The 17,242-nt window shown below is 35.0% G+C and overlaps 1 protein-coding gene across 1 annotated transcript; it reads left to right on the top strand.

The window, feature by feature from the left end:
- The first annotated feature begins 1,255 nt into the window (after positions 1–1,255).
- On the top strand, positions 1,256–17,098 carry LOC111014201 (LUC7 related protein). The gene is made up of 13 exons (XM_022288853.2): positions 1,256–1,583; positions 1,903–1,955; positions 3,148–3,316; positions 3,395–3,458; positions 7,781–7,860; positions 8,008–8,161; positions 8,445–8,506; positions 8,653–8,715; positions 12,970–13,028; positions 13,361–13,442; positions 15,601–15,647; positions 15,724–15,966; positions 16,686–17,098. The coding sequence occupies exons 1-13, from the start codon at positions 1,437–1,439 to the stop codon at positions 16,702–16,704; spliced, it is 1,242 nt and encodes a 413-aa protein (XP_022144545.1). The 5' UTR covers positions 1,256–1,436; the 3' UTR covers positions 16,705–17,098.
- Positions 17,099–17,242: the final 144 nt, after the last annotated feature.

The raw sequence follows: 17,242 nt of genomic DNA, 5'->3' as shown, positions 1-17,242 counted from the left end.
TCCTTTGACTTCTTGTTTTCTTTATTTGCAACCTCCTTTTTAACAGAAACCTAAAGACTTTGAATTTAATATATTGTATTACTTCATTTTCATTTCAACCTTATTTATGATTCACGTACGTATTAGACACATTTATTAGGAATTTGAGATATTTTATTCCATGTTTAACAAGTTTGTGAATTTTAAAAACGATTAGTCGATCAATGACCAGCATATTAAACACAAAATTGAAAGTCAAAACATCTATTTTACAAAATTTAAAAAGTATAGAAATAATATCAGACAGTTTTTAAATTTAAGAACAAGTCCATAAACTAAGTTTAGTTCAACCAACATGAACTTGGCAGTTAAAGGGTCCATGTTAACCTTCTTATTTTTTGTTTTTCATTTATTTTCTTCCATTAAGAAAACAAAAACACATTAAGTAGCTGTTTTTTGTTTTTGATTTGTTGTTCTTTCTCTTTAGTGGTATCCATTCGTTGTTTCTTATTCTCTAGAATTTTGTGTATATAAAAAAAGGTCGTATATGAAATTTTTTTGAAATTAAATATTAGATTTTTTATGTTCTAGATAAAATAATGCTCTCATATATAGTTTGGAAAAAAAGAAAATATGACTGTGAAATGAAAGATTAATTTTGTCATTTCTAAAATTTGTATATAATTTTGAAAACATTTCATAATGACGAGAGATAAATAAATCACCGTTCTATCTAAAATCTTAAGCGGTAATGGGTTAACTCTGTTGTTAGCAAGAATTCTTGTTTAGGCAGGTAATACCAGCAGTAGTATATTGTTCTATGGAACTAAGGTCCAAAATATTGGAACTATGTTTTTATTTATTTTTGTTTCGAATTGGTCAGGGGCTCTGTTATAAATATATATTTTTTGTAATATTTAATATATTGGTATTATTTATATATTAGGATTGAAGATATCTCTTCTTTTGAACCCTTACTATGAGCTACTTCAAGATTTATTTATAGATTTGATGATTCCTATCAGATGTGGTCAGCGTGAATTAATTATTAAAGACAGGCAGACCGATAAAATTGCAGTAGTCGGATAAATTTAATTACCTTCTCCCATACCTGAATGAATAAATCATCACTCCATAAAAAACTTAAATGAGATATATCTAACCTGAAATTCGATCGTTCCATTGAGATGAAGTTGAAAATTCTCACTTGCTAAGACGGCCGGGGCAAAGCAAGATTGAAAAGTCGGGTCAAGCCGTGCTCTGTCGGATGCTCCGGAAAAAATGAAAACGGGTCGAAAAGAGAATTTTGCAATCCCCCGAAAGATTTCGAGTCTGTACCCGGAAACCCAAATCGAATCCAACCCTAATTTTGTATTTGCCTCCGACACCATCGCTCTTAGAGTAGAGAGACGACACCCTTTGGTGGGAAGGTTTCCTGGAGCGAGAGAGAGACCGCCATGGATGCTTTTAGAAGGCAACTCGACCAGCTAATGGGCGCCAATCGTAATGGCGACGTTCAAGAAGTCAGCCGCAAGTACTACGACCGCGATGTGTGCCGCATGTTCTTAGTCGGCCTTTGTCCCCATGAGCTCTTCCAACTCACGGTTAGATCAATTCAGTATTTCCTCTTTTTCCCACCTCATATTTTTTTTAGAGGATTGCTTTGGTAGTCAGAACACCGGTAAAAGTTTCGTGCGTGCTATTACGCTGTTCTTCGCTGGTTCTCGAGTTTTTGTTGTTTTAGTTGTTAGGAAAAATCTGGGTGATCAGCTGTCTGGATGTGGAAAGATGGAGGAGAAAATGCCGAGGATTATTTGTTTTTCTTTGTAGTGGGAAATTGATTTCTGCTATCGAGTTTATTTTTTTCCCCGGTTAAAATATTAATTTATTCTACAATCTCAACAAATTTGTGTTCTGTTTCAGAAAATGGATATGGGTCCATGCCCGAAGATCCACTCCTTGCAACTTAGGAAAGAGTATCCTTGCTAAAGTTACAGGTCACAGTGTTTGTTGTTAATAGCATAGCAGGAATTACTCGGACATATTTCTTTTATGGTGCCTTACTATCTAGCTACGGTGCTAGAGCCATTGAATTGGTTAATTTGCTATTATCATTTGGTTTGAAAATGGAACTTCAATTGTGCGCTAGTCGATTAAAGAGTTTCTGAGAAGGGACCTTAATCATTCATTAAAGTTTATTCTATATTTTGTTGCCTAGGTTATTACTTATTTCTTAAAAGTATTTTTGAGCCATTATTTTCTGCGATTTGTCTTTAATGAATTTGTGCTATTCTACCTGAAGGAAATCGTCTTTATTTTTACTTATTTTGTAATCTGTAATGCTTGAGGAGTGGTGTCTCAACTGTGTAAAAAATCATGATGTTGAATCTCATTTGATTAGATTCATAATTTTCCATTGATTGTACATGCTATTTTTTGTAATCCTTTGGCTGGGGTATCTCATCTCCCTCTTGTGCTCTTTTGATTTAATACGTTCTCACTTTCTTATAAAAAAATCCATTATAATCTATTACCCAATTTTGCCATGCTTAGCCTAATAACAAATTGATTAATTTAGGCATGCCTTGCCTGCGACATATATACTTTGTATTTTAACATGTGAGAATCTTAGTGTTTATTTTTGTATTGTAATTAACTTATATCATCATATTAGAATCTTAGTGCTTATTTTTGTATTATTATTAACTTAGATTATTTATGGATCTATGGACTAAAAGTTGAATCTTGTAAACCTATAGTACTTGTCGTATTGTGTAACTTGTAAAGATTTTGTTTTATTGGTAAGTTGGGAAAGGAAAACTTGATGATGCATTACGTAATATTTAACTGAAAATAATGAATTTTATAGTTCCTTTAGAATGGTAAGAAGTCGTGAGTTCAAATATTTTGAATATTTATGAATATAGCTTGCCACTTTGTTATCAAGAAACATGAAAAAAAAACATTGCTGAAGATGTATATATTTTTACTTATCTCAATTACATAAAAGAAATTCGCCACTTTGTTATCAAGAAACATGAAAGAAAAAACATTGCTCAAGATGTATATATTTTTACTTATCTCAATTACCTAAAAAAAATTAGGTGGAATTGGAAGATTTCAAATGCAGATAATTTGTTTCGAAGTGGTTCCTTTAACTCTTTCTAGATATGAAGAAGCAAAGGCTAAGGGGGTTCATAACTATGATCGAGATTTGGAGGATGTTATAGATCGTCTCATTATCGAGTGTGATAGGAAAATTGCTAGAGCTCTAAAACGACTTGAGGAGGAAGATGCAAAGGCAGCTATTGCAATTTCTGTTTCTGAAGTCACCCAGGTACTTGTCCTTGGGGTATCTGGTGAAGCTGTAATCTTTATGGTGATATTATTCATTTATTTATCTATTCAATTACAGATACCTGAGGTGCTTGAGTTATCAAAGCAAATTAAAGAAAAGTTGAAGGAAGCCGACCAATACGGTAGTTGCATTTGAATTGGTGGAAAAATTAGTTGGTTCCTTTATCAAGTTTCTCTTAAATACCAGGACCTATTTATTTTCTTTCCATACCATACAATGCATTGCTTACTCTTTTATGTTGGAAATGATTTGAATTGTGTCAAAATATCAGTCTGTTAGAAACATTACTAGGCAAATATTAGGACATTATAGGGGATATTTGTCAATCATAGGAGTTTGTTAGTGAAATGTGTTATGAATATAGTGAGTTAGGGTTTCAGAAGTATGCAGAATTTGGAGCATAGTTTTCTTTGGATAGTTCAAGCCTCTTGAAATGCTTGGGGTATTTGCAAATTCAAAATTTTGCCTCTCTTAAACCACTTACTGCACAAAAGAGAGCTAATTTTCAACCAAGCAAGAGTGAGTCCAGGCCATCACAAACTTATTGCCGGCGAAGTTCCAAACTTTAGAGGCAAAACTACAATGGATGAAATGATGAGAGATCGACTTCACATCTTTGCCACACATAATAAACATTTGAGGAGATAGGTTAAAATTCGTAATTCTCTTTTGCACCCTAGCTAGGATATCAATTCTGTTGGAGGGCCATAGTCTACATGAAGAAGTTAACTTTTTAAGGACACTTTTCTTTCTCAATCAAGTTTCAAAATGTAGAGTCGAGTTCCTATTTTCTGTATGGAGACTGAGCAGTGCATACTTAACTGAAAAATGACCCTAATTATTAAATTCCATAAAAGAGTATCATTTTCAGCCCCACCATAGTAACTTCTGTCATCGTAATGAGCCTATCCCACTCATTTATTTCCCAGTCAAAGAGGTTTCTTCATATTCCAAGCACTGCTATTCCACATCTCTTGCACCAAGCCTTTTTTTGCCCCTGAAATCAGTGTTTTCAAGGCGTGCCCAGGCGCTCGCCTAAGGCGAGGGGCGAGGCGTTTTGGCCTGGGCGCGCCTTGAACGGCGCCGAGACGAGCGCCTTCAATCGGGCGCTCGCCTTTGTGCGCCTTGTTGCGCCTTGGCGCCATTGTCATAAGGTGAGGCGAGCGCCTCTTAGAAGCAAGACGACTCTTTTTTTTTTTGTTATAATGTTAAAAACTCATGAAAGAACCCCTAAAAAGATGAAAACCCACACCCAAAGATTCAAATACCCACACCCGAAAACCTTCCTCCTTCGCCACTACTGCTTCATCCTTCACTGCCACCACCGCCACTGCCTTTGCTTGGTCATTGCACGATTATGAAGTCATCTCCTTCTTTGTAGACAGCCAAAAGATCTAGTCTCACTCACCTATGAACGGGTTGTGCTCGGGAAAGAAGTAGAAGAAGAACCGAAGATGAAGAATCGGAAAAGAGGAAGAAGTAGAAGAAGAATAAAAAGTAGAATTAAAGAGATTTTGGTATTTGAGGTTTGGTGGAGTCTTTTCCTATTCCCTTTTAGGTTTTCAAGGCACTAATTGCATGCAATTACTTTGCCATCTTGCATTTACTTTGCCATCTGGCAGGCAAGAGTGAAATAAATTCTTTTATTTAAGTTAATTTATGATTTAAGTTTTATTTAATTTTAGTATTCTATTTAACCACTAATTTTATTAATATCTTATTAAATTAAATTTTTTTTTATTTTACTTAATTATTTAAGTTAAAATTTATTTGTACATTAAATAGATTTATAAATATTTTTATTTTTAATACATAAAATTGCTATATATAATATTTATTTATTATTTTATTAAGTGCGCCTCACTTCACTCAGACGACGCCTTTTTGTCGCCTCTCGCTTTAAGGCGATAACGAGGCTCGTCGCCTTGAGGTGCGCCTTGCGCCTTGAAAACACTGCCTGAAATTCTGTATATCGTGGGAAAGAGAGATAGCTGAGCAGCTGGGGTTCTAACCAACCATCATCCCAAGAAGATATTTTATCACCCTTACCAGCTTATAGCAAGAGTTCTTCTCCAAGAAAGTCTTTGTTTAGCAATATCTTTCCAGGGGCGGTATAAACCTTTTCAATTGCCACTAGAAGCAATATCAAAATTTGCTTTTGACATCCGACCTCCAACCCTTTTATCAGCAAAGATTTTTCCATTTTCAAACGGTATTATTCTTTATTGGAAAGAGGATGAATATTTTTTTAGGCTGCTTTTGAGCTAAAAGCGAATTGATCTAAAAAAATCCTCATTGGGGTGGAGTTAATTTTTAATTTGGAAAGGCTATTTGAATTTTGTGCTGGCACAAAAAGTGTGGTGTGGAAGTATAAGTATCTTCCTTTTTCATACTTGGGGATGCGATGCCTGTGGGAGGAAATTAAAAAAAGATATGAGTTTTAGAACCGTGCTGTAGATTAGATCTCGAGAAAAATTGATAGATGGAAATAGTTTTGTTTGTCTAGGGGTAGGATGAACTTATGCAGTGTAGGATGAGCTTCAAACCTTCCTATATATAATAGTTTTGTTTTCCAAATTCTAAGAGAGGTTGCTATTGGAATGGAACTGAAAGAAACTTAGGGTTTTTTGGGTTGGTAGCAAAGCAAAGAGATTAAGGCGTCTAGTTGGAGCAAAGCAATTCATCCAAACATTTTAGTGGCAGTTCGGGAGTTGGCAATTTTATAAATATGGAGCAGTATCTGCCAAACCAAATGGTTAGGGAGAGATTTCCCAGGTCGAATGAACTATGGTATAAAGTTAAAGTATAGTATTTATGAGAAAGAAGATCTTGGTTGGTATACTGAATCCAGCCTAACAAAAGGAGGCCCACCTAGAGAAAGAAGTTCAAATAAAAAAGAATAACACCCCACTGAAAATTACAAAAGACATTGGGGCTAGACCCAGAGGGAGGTATTAAATCTAATAAGCTCTCATTTATCCTGTCTGGATCTCTCAACTCCTTTAAAAATTTTATTGTTTCTCTCAAGCCAAATCTCCAACAAAATAGCAGAAAAGCAAGTCTGCCCCATAAACTTTCCCTTATTACAAAAAGGAGGGAACATTAAAATCTCTCTATCAATGCCAGTCCTTGTTATGAGTCCAAAATACTCCAAACAACTCAAATAATCAACGTCAAATATTTTCAGCAAGCTCTCATCTTCATAAAATGTGGTCAAGATCCTTCGAGGTACTTCTGCAGAGCACACACTAGTGCGGCCCCAACCCCAAAAAGAAGGGAGAATGCCTTTGAATATGATCTTAGGTGTTGACTTTCCCAAATAAGGCCTGCCATGTGGTTTTTTTTTTCCTTTCTTTTTTTGGAATTTTCTAACTCGAGGGAAACAACGGGGCGGAAAGGGGAGGAGAGGGGACACTTAACAGGTGAAAAAAGAGCTATAGGAAAATTCCCTAGATGGGCTTGGGAATTGTCTTGGAGAATATGGATTGGATGAAAGTTTCCCTTTGGGAGGAAAGGGTGGAGCTAACTACTAACTAGATACAAGTGGCAACTTGGTATACAAAAAGGGGAGATGAGATATCCCCACAAGCCAATTTTTTACAAGAAAAAGACTCCTAATTGACAAAGATTTGCATCACTCCATAGTTTCAAAAAGGTTAAGACCAAGAAGATACAATTTTTTTACAAGATCCCAAAAGATAGCTCTATCCGTTTCATCTTCATGGAAGGTCCTTTTGTTTCTTTTGGGCCACACTTTCCACAGCAGACCTACAATCGCATTAAACCAAAGGTTATTCGCTTGACCTTTAGAACCTGTCCCCAATATGAGTTGTACAAAGGCTTCTGAAGCATTGCTAGGGAAGACCCAGTGGAGGTTGAAAGTATTAAACAAATTCGCCCAACAATCAGCAACAAAAGGGCAGTTTAGGAAGAGGTGTGTTGGATCTTTGCCCATTATTTCAATGAAAATTTTATGATGTGTGTTAAAAAATGAAGCACCTTTGGAAGAAAAATATTAATTAGCCACTCTATAAAAACTCTGTGTGCTTCTAAAACTTTCAAAAGAAAATTTTGCCATGTAGCCGAAAATTTTAAATCGTTTAATGTTCTTAAATTTAGTTTAGAAGCACTTTCATTAGTTCAAAAGTTATGCTAAGCACCTTGTAATGTTGAAGAGCCCGTACATTATGCCTTATGTTTAAAGGTATTGTCTTTTTTCGTTTATTCAATTCATAGTAGTGTGCTGCATGCACACATGCAAAACTTGTAAAATGTCTCTGCTGAGATTTATTTCTCTCTTATTTTCCCTCTCTATTTTTGGGTAGGTTTATTAGGTATTAGAGATTCTAAAGTTGTTTTTACTTTAATTGATGGCTTCTCTTCTAGTTTATGATCCTTACTTTTTGAAGGTCCATTGAGAAGTTGTGGTCTCAAATATTGCAGATCTTGAGGGCAAGACAGATCTTAAAATTCGAGTTTTAGAGGTTGTAGAAGAATTGAGGACTCAACGAGCTGACAAACAGGTACATACTTTGATGAAAAATGGTTGAACCTTCCATCTATATGCTTATAGTTTTACCTGGTAGATGTTACATGATTCTTATTTTTGTTCTATTAACATTCAACGTGAGTATGTGTTGTCTAACTTTTAAATGTGTACTTTTTAACAGTCCATGCTTCTTTTAGATGCTTTTAATAAAGATAGGGCATCTTTACCTCAACCTCTGCCAAACCCACCACCTCTAGCTCCTTTACCTGTTGTGGCTTCTGATCCTCGTACACAGGAGATGATTAATGAGAAGTTGAAAAAGGCTGAGGAACTTGGTAAGTCTTGTTCAATAGACACGGGTTATATTGTGTACTTGTTTTATGAGTAGCTGCTTTGTGTGCTCGAAGTATGTCATAAATTGTAACTGTTGGGGTTTATTCATCTTATCATGTTTTTTGTGTAATGATTGATAATAATTGATGTGTAATTGTTTGAGTAGGAGTAATAGTTGTCAGCATGTCTCGTCAGCTTGTTTCTGTTGAATGGGTATTAGAAGTTCATTTTTCATACCTCTGCTAAACATTGGTTTTAACTGATAGTGTTCTCTCCTTTTTTCAGGTGAGCAAGGAATGATCGACGAGGCTCAAAAAGCGCTGGAGGAAGCTGAAGCACTTAAGAAGGTTCGTCCCTCACTTGTTAGCAGAGAGAGAGTCAATTAATGTTTTATACTTACAAGTATATATACTTTTCTTAAAAAATTTAATATATATATATATGTATTTGTATTTCTGGAGTATCTTATTAATAGCAGTATATTTTTGTTCAGCTGCCTGCTAGGCAGGAGCCGGTGGTGGATTCGTCCAAATACACTGCTGCTGATGTGCGAATTGTGAGATCCTTTTTCTTGAACCCTTCTCATGTATTTGGCAAAACATGATTTCTTTCTTTCACGAAAAAAGCAAATTTAGTATTTAAACTATGAATCATGTAAAATAATTCTACTTATTCATGCCATGGTGGAACTATTGACACTATTTCATATTTGGTGTGTTTCACATCTCAATTTGTGGATGTGCTTGTTTAATAGTATTAGGATGCAGTCTCTTTTGTATACATTGGGCTTGTTTGTGACTGCTCCTAGAATGGGAAGTTTATCTTTGAGAAGTTTAAATTATGCATCTATATTCTGATTAGCAAAAGTTAGGCTAACATTCACATATTTATGTTTCTTTTCTTGAGAAGTTTATACCATAAATGAGCGGTTTCCAGATGACTGGAAAAATATTGTAGCTGGAGTGAATAAGAATAAGCTTCAAATGAAATGCAAGTTAGTTAGTTTCTTATTTCCGCTCCAATATCTAAAATAAGTCACTGTTTTACGGGGAGTTGTTTTATTTATTTATTTTTGTCAAGGGGAAAAATACATGCACGAAGTTAAATCTCTCCTCTCTCTCTCACTCTCTTTAATTTTAAATTTTCATTGGATTTCATAATAAGTTCACTTGGGACCTAGTGACCCAAAAATTTCCCTAACATATACCATACTCGTCTTCCGTCAGATTCCAGTTTGAGGTTTCTTCATATGTACTGTACTTCCTATTGATGAAATAAAATGTCTTCTGCCGGAGTTCAGTTTAGGTTTTTTCATTGATGAGAACAGTATGTTGATCCCAGGCCCCAACCACTGAATTTGGTATTTCTTGCCATAACCTTATACCACAAAGCATTTCTTTTCAAGGGATCTTCACCAAAGCCATTTGGCCAGTAAAGTAGCGTTTCTGTGAATTAGATTGCCTATCAATTGACCTCCCCTACTAGTGGGAAGAGAGAAAAATTTCCCTTTAACTAAATCCCACCTTTTTGATAGGAATGACCTTTGGGGGAGTAATTAGGGGTATCAATAGAATAATAAAGATATGTTAGTAATTAGATAGGGAAGTTGTCAGAATAGTTAGGGCATGTTACTAGAAGTTGTAAGGAAGAGTTGCTATAAATAGAGCGAGAAGGAAATGATAGAAGGATTACAATAATCCTCAAGTCATTCGAGGTACTTGGACCTTTTCTTCTCGAGATCACTCCAGCCTAAATCACACTGAACAATTGCCTAAGTTTGTCCTTTCATTCTCACTCTATTTATAACAACTCTCCCTAACAACTTCTCTATTTAATTACTAACCTACAGTTTCTATTCTATTAATAACTCTAATTATCCCCAAAGGCCATTCCTAGCACTTTTCTATTGCTGCACCCTTCTTGAAGAAAGTTCGTTGGAATCTTCTCAACTGAATTAGCAATTTTGACTAGGATGTATCACAATGTCAGCCTACATCCTTTAGACAATAATGAATGCTTCCATTTCAAGAGTTGAGCAAAAATTTTCCCCAATATTGGTGACGATACAAGAATCAACCTAAGGATTTCACCCAGACCAATAACTGCGAGAACAAGAGAAGAATATAGCCACGCTACTTTGCTCCAAATGAGCAGCATTTTTTAAATTAGATTTAAGGAAACAAGTATTCGTTGATGTTAATGGAATATACCATAATGGTTACAAAGAAAAAAGGCTTTCTAATTGTAGGTCGTGAAGGAAGGAGAATAGTTATGAAAGAAAAGCTTATGAAGATGAACTCTAGAGTGAAGTAGACCGAACTATAGACCTGAAGGAAGATCTAACTGCATTGGGATAAAGAATTGAAGCTTTGTTGTTAAGATTAAAATTAACAGGGAGCAAGTAACATAGTAGTACCATAGGTTGAGATTGGTGGGACTTAGTCAATTTCGAATAATTGTAAGAGTCTCAACCAATAGATGAGGGAAGGAAACCATTGACAAATAAGTGAAAAGCCTGAAGCTAATTCAAAGATTTTGATTGCATATATCCTTCAATCTACTTCAAATTGCTCCACACCTTTCTCCATCTACTTCAAATGTCTTTCCTTTTTTTTTTGGGCAAGAAACAAGTATTTAGTTGATGGTATGAAGTAACCAAAAGCCATGATGGCTAATTACAAGAAAGTCTTCCGATTAGAGGCAAGGGCATTTAGAGAGTAGCTATTTGAAGGAGGAATAAATACATTTACACCATCCAAGAGCTAAAACAAATAATCCTATACAAAACCTCAAAAGGGAGAGATGTGGTGTTGAAGATTATTTTGTTTCCAACTAAAGGCTCCATAAAAAAGCTCGGACGAAATGTTCTCATTAGATTCCCCCTTATTCTTAAAAGGATTACCAGTCAGCAAAGAGCTAAGAAATATGGAGGAATATTGTATAAGACTGTATGCCATCCGAAAGTCCCGAGCATTCTACTCCAAAACAAGGAGGAGAAGCCGCAAGTTATGAAGAGACGACCTTGTGTTTCTGTCTCTTGGTAGCACATGTGGCAGCAGTTAGGGTACAGGGCTATGTGTGGTATCTTCCACTTCAAATGATTTTCCTACTATCATTGTGAAGCTTAAGACTTACTATGGCTCTTTTTCTAAAAGCCACCTTTCTATTTGGTCCAGGTATTTTTTGAAAATCCTTTGGGGGAAGGAAAAGGGAACTCCTACATCCACTAACTACTTACGATATGTGTATTTATGTGCTTTGCTCCAACAAAGTAGCTCTACTTTCCCTACCTCCAACTTCTTTAATAAAGATCTTGTTGTCTTTGAGCAATGTCTATCTGATAATTCCAAGATATACTTTCCCTACCTCCAACTTCTTTAATAAAGATCTTGTTGTCTTTGAGCAATGTCTATCTCATAATTCCAAGATATCATGATGCTAGGATGAAACTAGAGATTCCTCTGGAGAGGGCCAGTGAAAACTCTCTGAAGAGGATCATTGGAAGCTCTCTAGAGAAGACTCATATCAGTGTTTTCAAGGTGACCCAAGGCGCTCGCCTTACCTACATCCATTAACTACTTACGATATGTGTATTTATGTGCTTTCCTCCAACAAAGTAGCTCTACTTTCCTTACCTCCAACTTCTTTAATAAAGATCTTGTTGTCTTTGAGCAATGTCTTTATGATAGTTCCAAGATATCATGATGCTAGGATGAAACTAGAGATTCCTCTCTAGAGGGCCACTGAAAGCTCTCTGAAGAGGATCATTGGAAGCTCTCTAGAGAAGACTCATATCAGTGTTTTCAAGGCGACCCAAGGCGCTCGCCTTGGGCGAGAGGCGAGGCGAGGAGGAACTTAGTCGCCTTAGCAATAATCAAGGCGAGTAGGTTCAATAAGGCGCTCGCCTCATTTGCTTTTTTGTCGTCATACCATTCTTGCATGGCGACAAAAGCGGCCGCCAAGCTGTTCAAAGGAGTGTTAGTGCTAGACTCACATGCAATAAAATTGCCATGTGGTGGCAAAACTTCCGAATGTCACTAAGCACTCACTATTTTCATTGAAGTGTTTTTCTTTTTCTTTATGAGAAAGTGATGTCAAAGTATGATTTAATTTTTGTTTAATTTAAGTATAAATGTTTTAACATCTTTCTATTTAACCATATTTAACCACTATGTTTACTAAATTTTTAAAAAAACTTATATGTTTAATTTGTTTAATTATTTAATATAATTTTATTTATGCAATAAATAATTTTACAAATATTTGCATACAGAGTATTCTATTTTTTCCACAAAATTACTATAAATAATATTTAATTATTATTTTATTAAGTGCACCTCACTTTACTTAGGCGACGCTTTTTTATCGCCTCTCGCCTTAAGGCGATAAAGAAGCTTGCACCTTGAGGTGTGCCTTGCGCCTTGAAATCACTTACTCATATATAGTTCTTGCTATAGCCGTTCATCTTTTCCAGGGAATTGTTATTTTGAATTCTGATTATTTACTCTAATCTGTGTGGCAATCGAAAGAACTTCAAAAGAAAAAAAAATGAGAATATCCGTGAAAATAGAATTTTGCAGTGTAGTAGTCTGAAGTTTTGTGCAGCGATATTTGTTGATTGTTGAAAGAAATGGTTCAAGACAGTAAACAAATGAGTGTTGCGATTGGGAAGTGACAGGCTGCAAGAATGTTGAAGTGTTCATGAGATTTATAATATGGCCTTCAGTCCATATCAAAGCATAAAATATACAAATTTATTTCAAATTTATTTATATCTCATACCAAGTAACCTTCTTTTGGATTTACCCAGACGGATCAAAAGCTGCGGGTGTGTGACATTTGTGGGGCATTTTTAAGCGTATATGACAGGTACATTTTTAAGCGTATAAAGGTTACTTTAATGATCTAAGCTTTCTGAGGAAAATGTAAAGTTGGTCTTTGGGGTTTCCTAGTGCTTCAGCTTTTGACCCGACAATTATACCTCCTTTTCCCCAGCAGGCTCTTGTGCCCAGTTTTACGAGGATAACTTTTCCAGCTAAAGACTGTGCGTTATTTCTGTTTATATTTGTGGATCATGCTATTGTTGCTTAGAATGTTATGGGGAACCATGCATTACATGTTTTTGTAATTTTCAAAATAAATGATAATTCTTGAATTTTTTGTTGCGAGTGTTAGGCCATTTTAATTTCTTTCTCTTTCAGTGATCGTCGTTTAGCAGATCATTTTGGAGGAAAGCTTCACCTTGGCTACATGCAAATCCGTGAAAAGTTAGCAGAGCTTCAGGTTAGATGATTTTAGTCTGTTACATTACCGGTTCCATATGCATCATTCTAGCTGCTAAAAATAAACAAAAGAGATCAGACTATATTTAACCTGCTTTGTCTGGAAGGTGTGTTTATGGTTGGTTGGTGAAGTGTTAGGTGTGTTATGGACTGAATGCCAGACTGCAGTGAGCTGGATCTTATTTTGAGGGTCACGTAATATGATAAGTTCCACTGGTGTCTATTTTTTGAATGACATTTGTTGAGTTCCTAAACCACAAAGTATATGCAAGTTTCTGGTTGCTGGTGTTTTCGTAGTGCTAGCCATTGGGCTTAGCCTGGTTCAATAAGATGGGAACTAGCCTTCGAGAAATCTTTATTAGAATGACGTCAAAAAACTACGTAATACAAGTGAAAACTCTCCTTAATAGGTAAGCTAAGTAATGAACAAATAACCTCCAAACTAATACATCTAACAGAATAGCTGCAGTTAACAAAACTGAGGATAAAATCCATGTTACCCTAAAATTATCCTACAGTAATTTTCTCTGTAAGAAGAACTTGCTCTTGCAGTAAAACCTTGGTAGGAGGTAAACTCCGCAGAAACCTGATTTTTTATGAATGAATAAATTGGAATATGAAATTCTTCCATTCATAAAAGTATAACGCCAATCAAAGCATAGCTCAATTGGTTAAGACATTTATTCTAACCTAGGTTAGAGGTTCAAGTTTCCACCCACATGTCAGTTGAACTATAAGTATAACTTAATGGTGTTAAAAATTTCAAACTCTAATTGATTTTGAGAGCAGGGGTGCAAGTTTTAGTGGCCAACTGCCTAGGAAATCTATATTTTGTTATCAAATGTTATGTTATGATATTAGTTAAGTGTCTCATGGAGTTAGATGGGAAATATGTTGAGACCCACACCTACGATTGACTGATTGCCCTATCTCTAAAGCAAAGCGATCTATTATATGGAGGCCAGACTGACTGATTGCACCATCTCTTTAGGCCAGAGGAAAGGGATATTTTCCAAAACCTTGTCTCCTACCCATGTTCCGAAATTTTAGATTATTCTGATGTATTCCATGTAGTAAATCCTAACTCATCCTTGAATTATTTTTTATTATGCACTCCATGTCATCGACTCTGGCCTTGGTCCGCATCTTTAAAGATCATTATGCTTGGGGGGATGGAAAATCATCAGCACCTCTTATTCCATTGTGTGGGCTATCTCTTTGGCATTCTTTGGTGCTTCTAGAATAGGAATGATGAGGCTCTTGGAAACTCGTTCAGAGGACAAGCTAGTGTTTTGTGGGCAAATGCAGTTATGTACATCAGGGAGGATTTGGTTTTGAGAGGAATCAGAGGGTCTTCAAAGTCTTTTATTCTAGTCTTGAAGAGTTTTGGGATTCTGTTAATCACTTGTTTTCTTATAAAAATTTTTAGTCATATATTTTTAATTAAATTTAAATTAATTAATAAATTTACACAGACTAATGACGGTGAAATAAAATTTAAAATAAGTTAATTAAAATTTTATTAATTAAAACTAATTTGATAATTTGACTTAATTAATTAATTTTAATTCCAACATATTATTTAAAATTAATTTATTAATTAGATACTCTTAATGATCACGATTTAATACTACAGGTAAATAATTTATCATCAATCTTTATTAATTATAATTATTTGATAATTAATTAGATCATAGTTGTTAAAATTGATTTATTAATTGAACTTAATAAAAAATTAGGTTATTAATTAGAATTAATTTATTTATATAACTTAAAATTAATATATTTGTCAAACTTCATTTATTTAAATTTATTAACTGTTTGGAGTTAATTTTATTTATTTTTATTAATTAATGTCTTACAATTACATCAACTTCATAAGAAAAGAATAATCCTAGAAAACAAATACATACATCATTTATTCGTACATTAATCTGATAACATTTTTGTTCACTATCAAACACAAATTTGATTCTGAAACATCATATTCCCAGGAGCATACAACCGAACCTTATGGCTCCTTAGAGGTTTATGGTTTGAGATTATAAGTGCTGATGATTGTTAGTTTATGATGCCTTGTGCTATCGACATGATATGATGTTCCATTAAATCAACATTTTGTGTGGTTTCAATTGTCTTTCTTGTTGCTACCTTGTTAGGAAGAAAGAAACAAAAGTCGCAAGGTTGATCGGCATGATGATCGACGGTAAATGTTGTTATTATAACTAAAGTTGTTTTTTATATACTTGTATGTTATTCATTATCCAGCTGCTCTCTTTTAGATCAAAGGAGCGCAGTAAAGAACCTGATAGAGAACCGAGTAGAGACCGGGACCGTGGTGATAGTCGTGACCGTGGAAGGGATAATGATCGTAGGAGCCGAGATCGTGATAGATATCATGATCGTGATCGTTATGACCGAGAACGCAATAGGGATTCAGATCGCACTTATGATTCTAGAAGTCGTCGACGTTCACGCTCACGATCAGCAGACCGTGAACGTTCAAGGGACTATGATCGTCACAAGTACTGTTTAATGACTTTATCAGAACTTGTTGTGCTATGTATCTTGTGTGATTTCTTTTGTTGTCATTCGTATGTCACATCTGTTGAGGAAATGTCTCGTTGGTAGTTCATAAACATCTAATGCAAATATTTGCAGTTTCTTTTGGAGGGTGTTGAACAGTCTCGATAACTAGTTATCTACATCCCTTAGAAATTGAGATTATAACATGGTGATTCCAAATCTCCTTGGGTTCAAATCATATTTACCACACCTGTCAAGAATGCTATTTATTTTACAAGTTTCTCAATACCTAATGTTAGGGTCAAATAGTATTCTATGAGATAAATTGATATGCACATAAGTTGGCCTGAATATTCATGGTTAAAAGATGGTGATTCAGAATCTTACAATTTCTTTAATACAGATTTTATATCATTTGCCATCTAATAAATTTTACTAAGAACTGCCAAGGAGCACGTTTTCTTAGGGATACTATTCTTGTATTCCATTCTCATTGTCCCCTACCTGTTGCATCTGTATGGTTTGGAGCCATTATTCAATTTGGTTGGATTTCTGATTAGAAATTAAAGATTTATATTTATTCTTTATTAAATTTTAAAAACCACATGGATATGATGACTGGTTCTTCTTTTTAGCATTGTATCACAATTAATTTATTATTTTTCCGTTTATATCGTTTCCCCCCCTCAATTCTTATGGATTTTCATGCTTTGTGCAGGCGCCGTGATCGGTACTAAACAGTTCTTGCTGTGGATCCAATGGAAGTGAAAGTACAGGTTCATGTCCTGTTTTTCTTCCTCTATTTTGAGTGCAGTTTGGCTGTATCTTCTCTAATGATTTTATAATGACCACCACAAGGTTATGTTGACAATACTTTTGAGAGGTATGGTTGTACTCATTACTGAAATTATTTCTAGCTGTTAGTGGAGTAGTTTTCTTGCAGTCTTCATAGGGCATACAGTCTGAGGTTATTGGACACAAATTCTTCATATCATCATTTTGGAGACTTTTGATCACAAGATGTAAGAAATTGGTAAGATTTGGCCTATTAACTGCTGACCCACCACCGTTCCATGTATTAAGAACCTAAATTCATAGGTCGGCTTGATGAATGATCTTTTTCTCTCCTTATTCTCCCTTTTCCACTCATTTCTTGTCTGCAATATGGTACTTTTCTTTCCTTCTCTTTTGCTGGAGTTTAGAGAACAAAAATAAGAAATGGTCTTTACTAAAATATACTTTCAACTTTTCTTTTAAAAAGATTGGATAGGAAAT

Source organism: Momordica charantia (genome assembly GCF_013281855.1).
Source record: "Momordica charantia cultivar OHB3-1 chromosome 8 unlocalized genomic scaffold, Mcharantia_2.0 BLBB01000008.1, whole genome shotgun sequence".
NCBI lineage: Eukaryota > Viridiplantae > Streptophyta > Magnoliopsida > Cucurbitales > Cucurbitaceae > Momordica > Momordica charantia.
The sequence above is the reverse complement of the archived record's forward strand: the minus strand, read 5'-3'. Positions and strand labels throughout refer to the sequence as shown.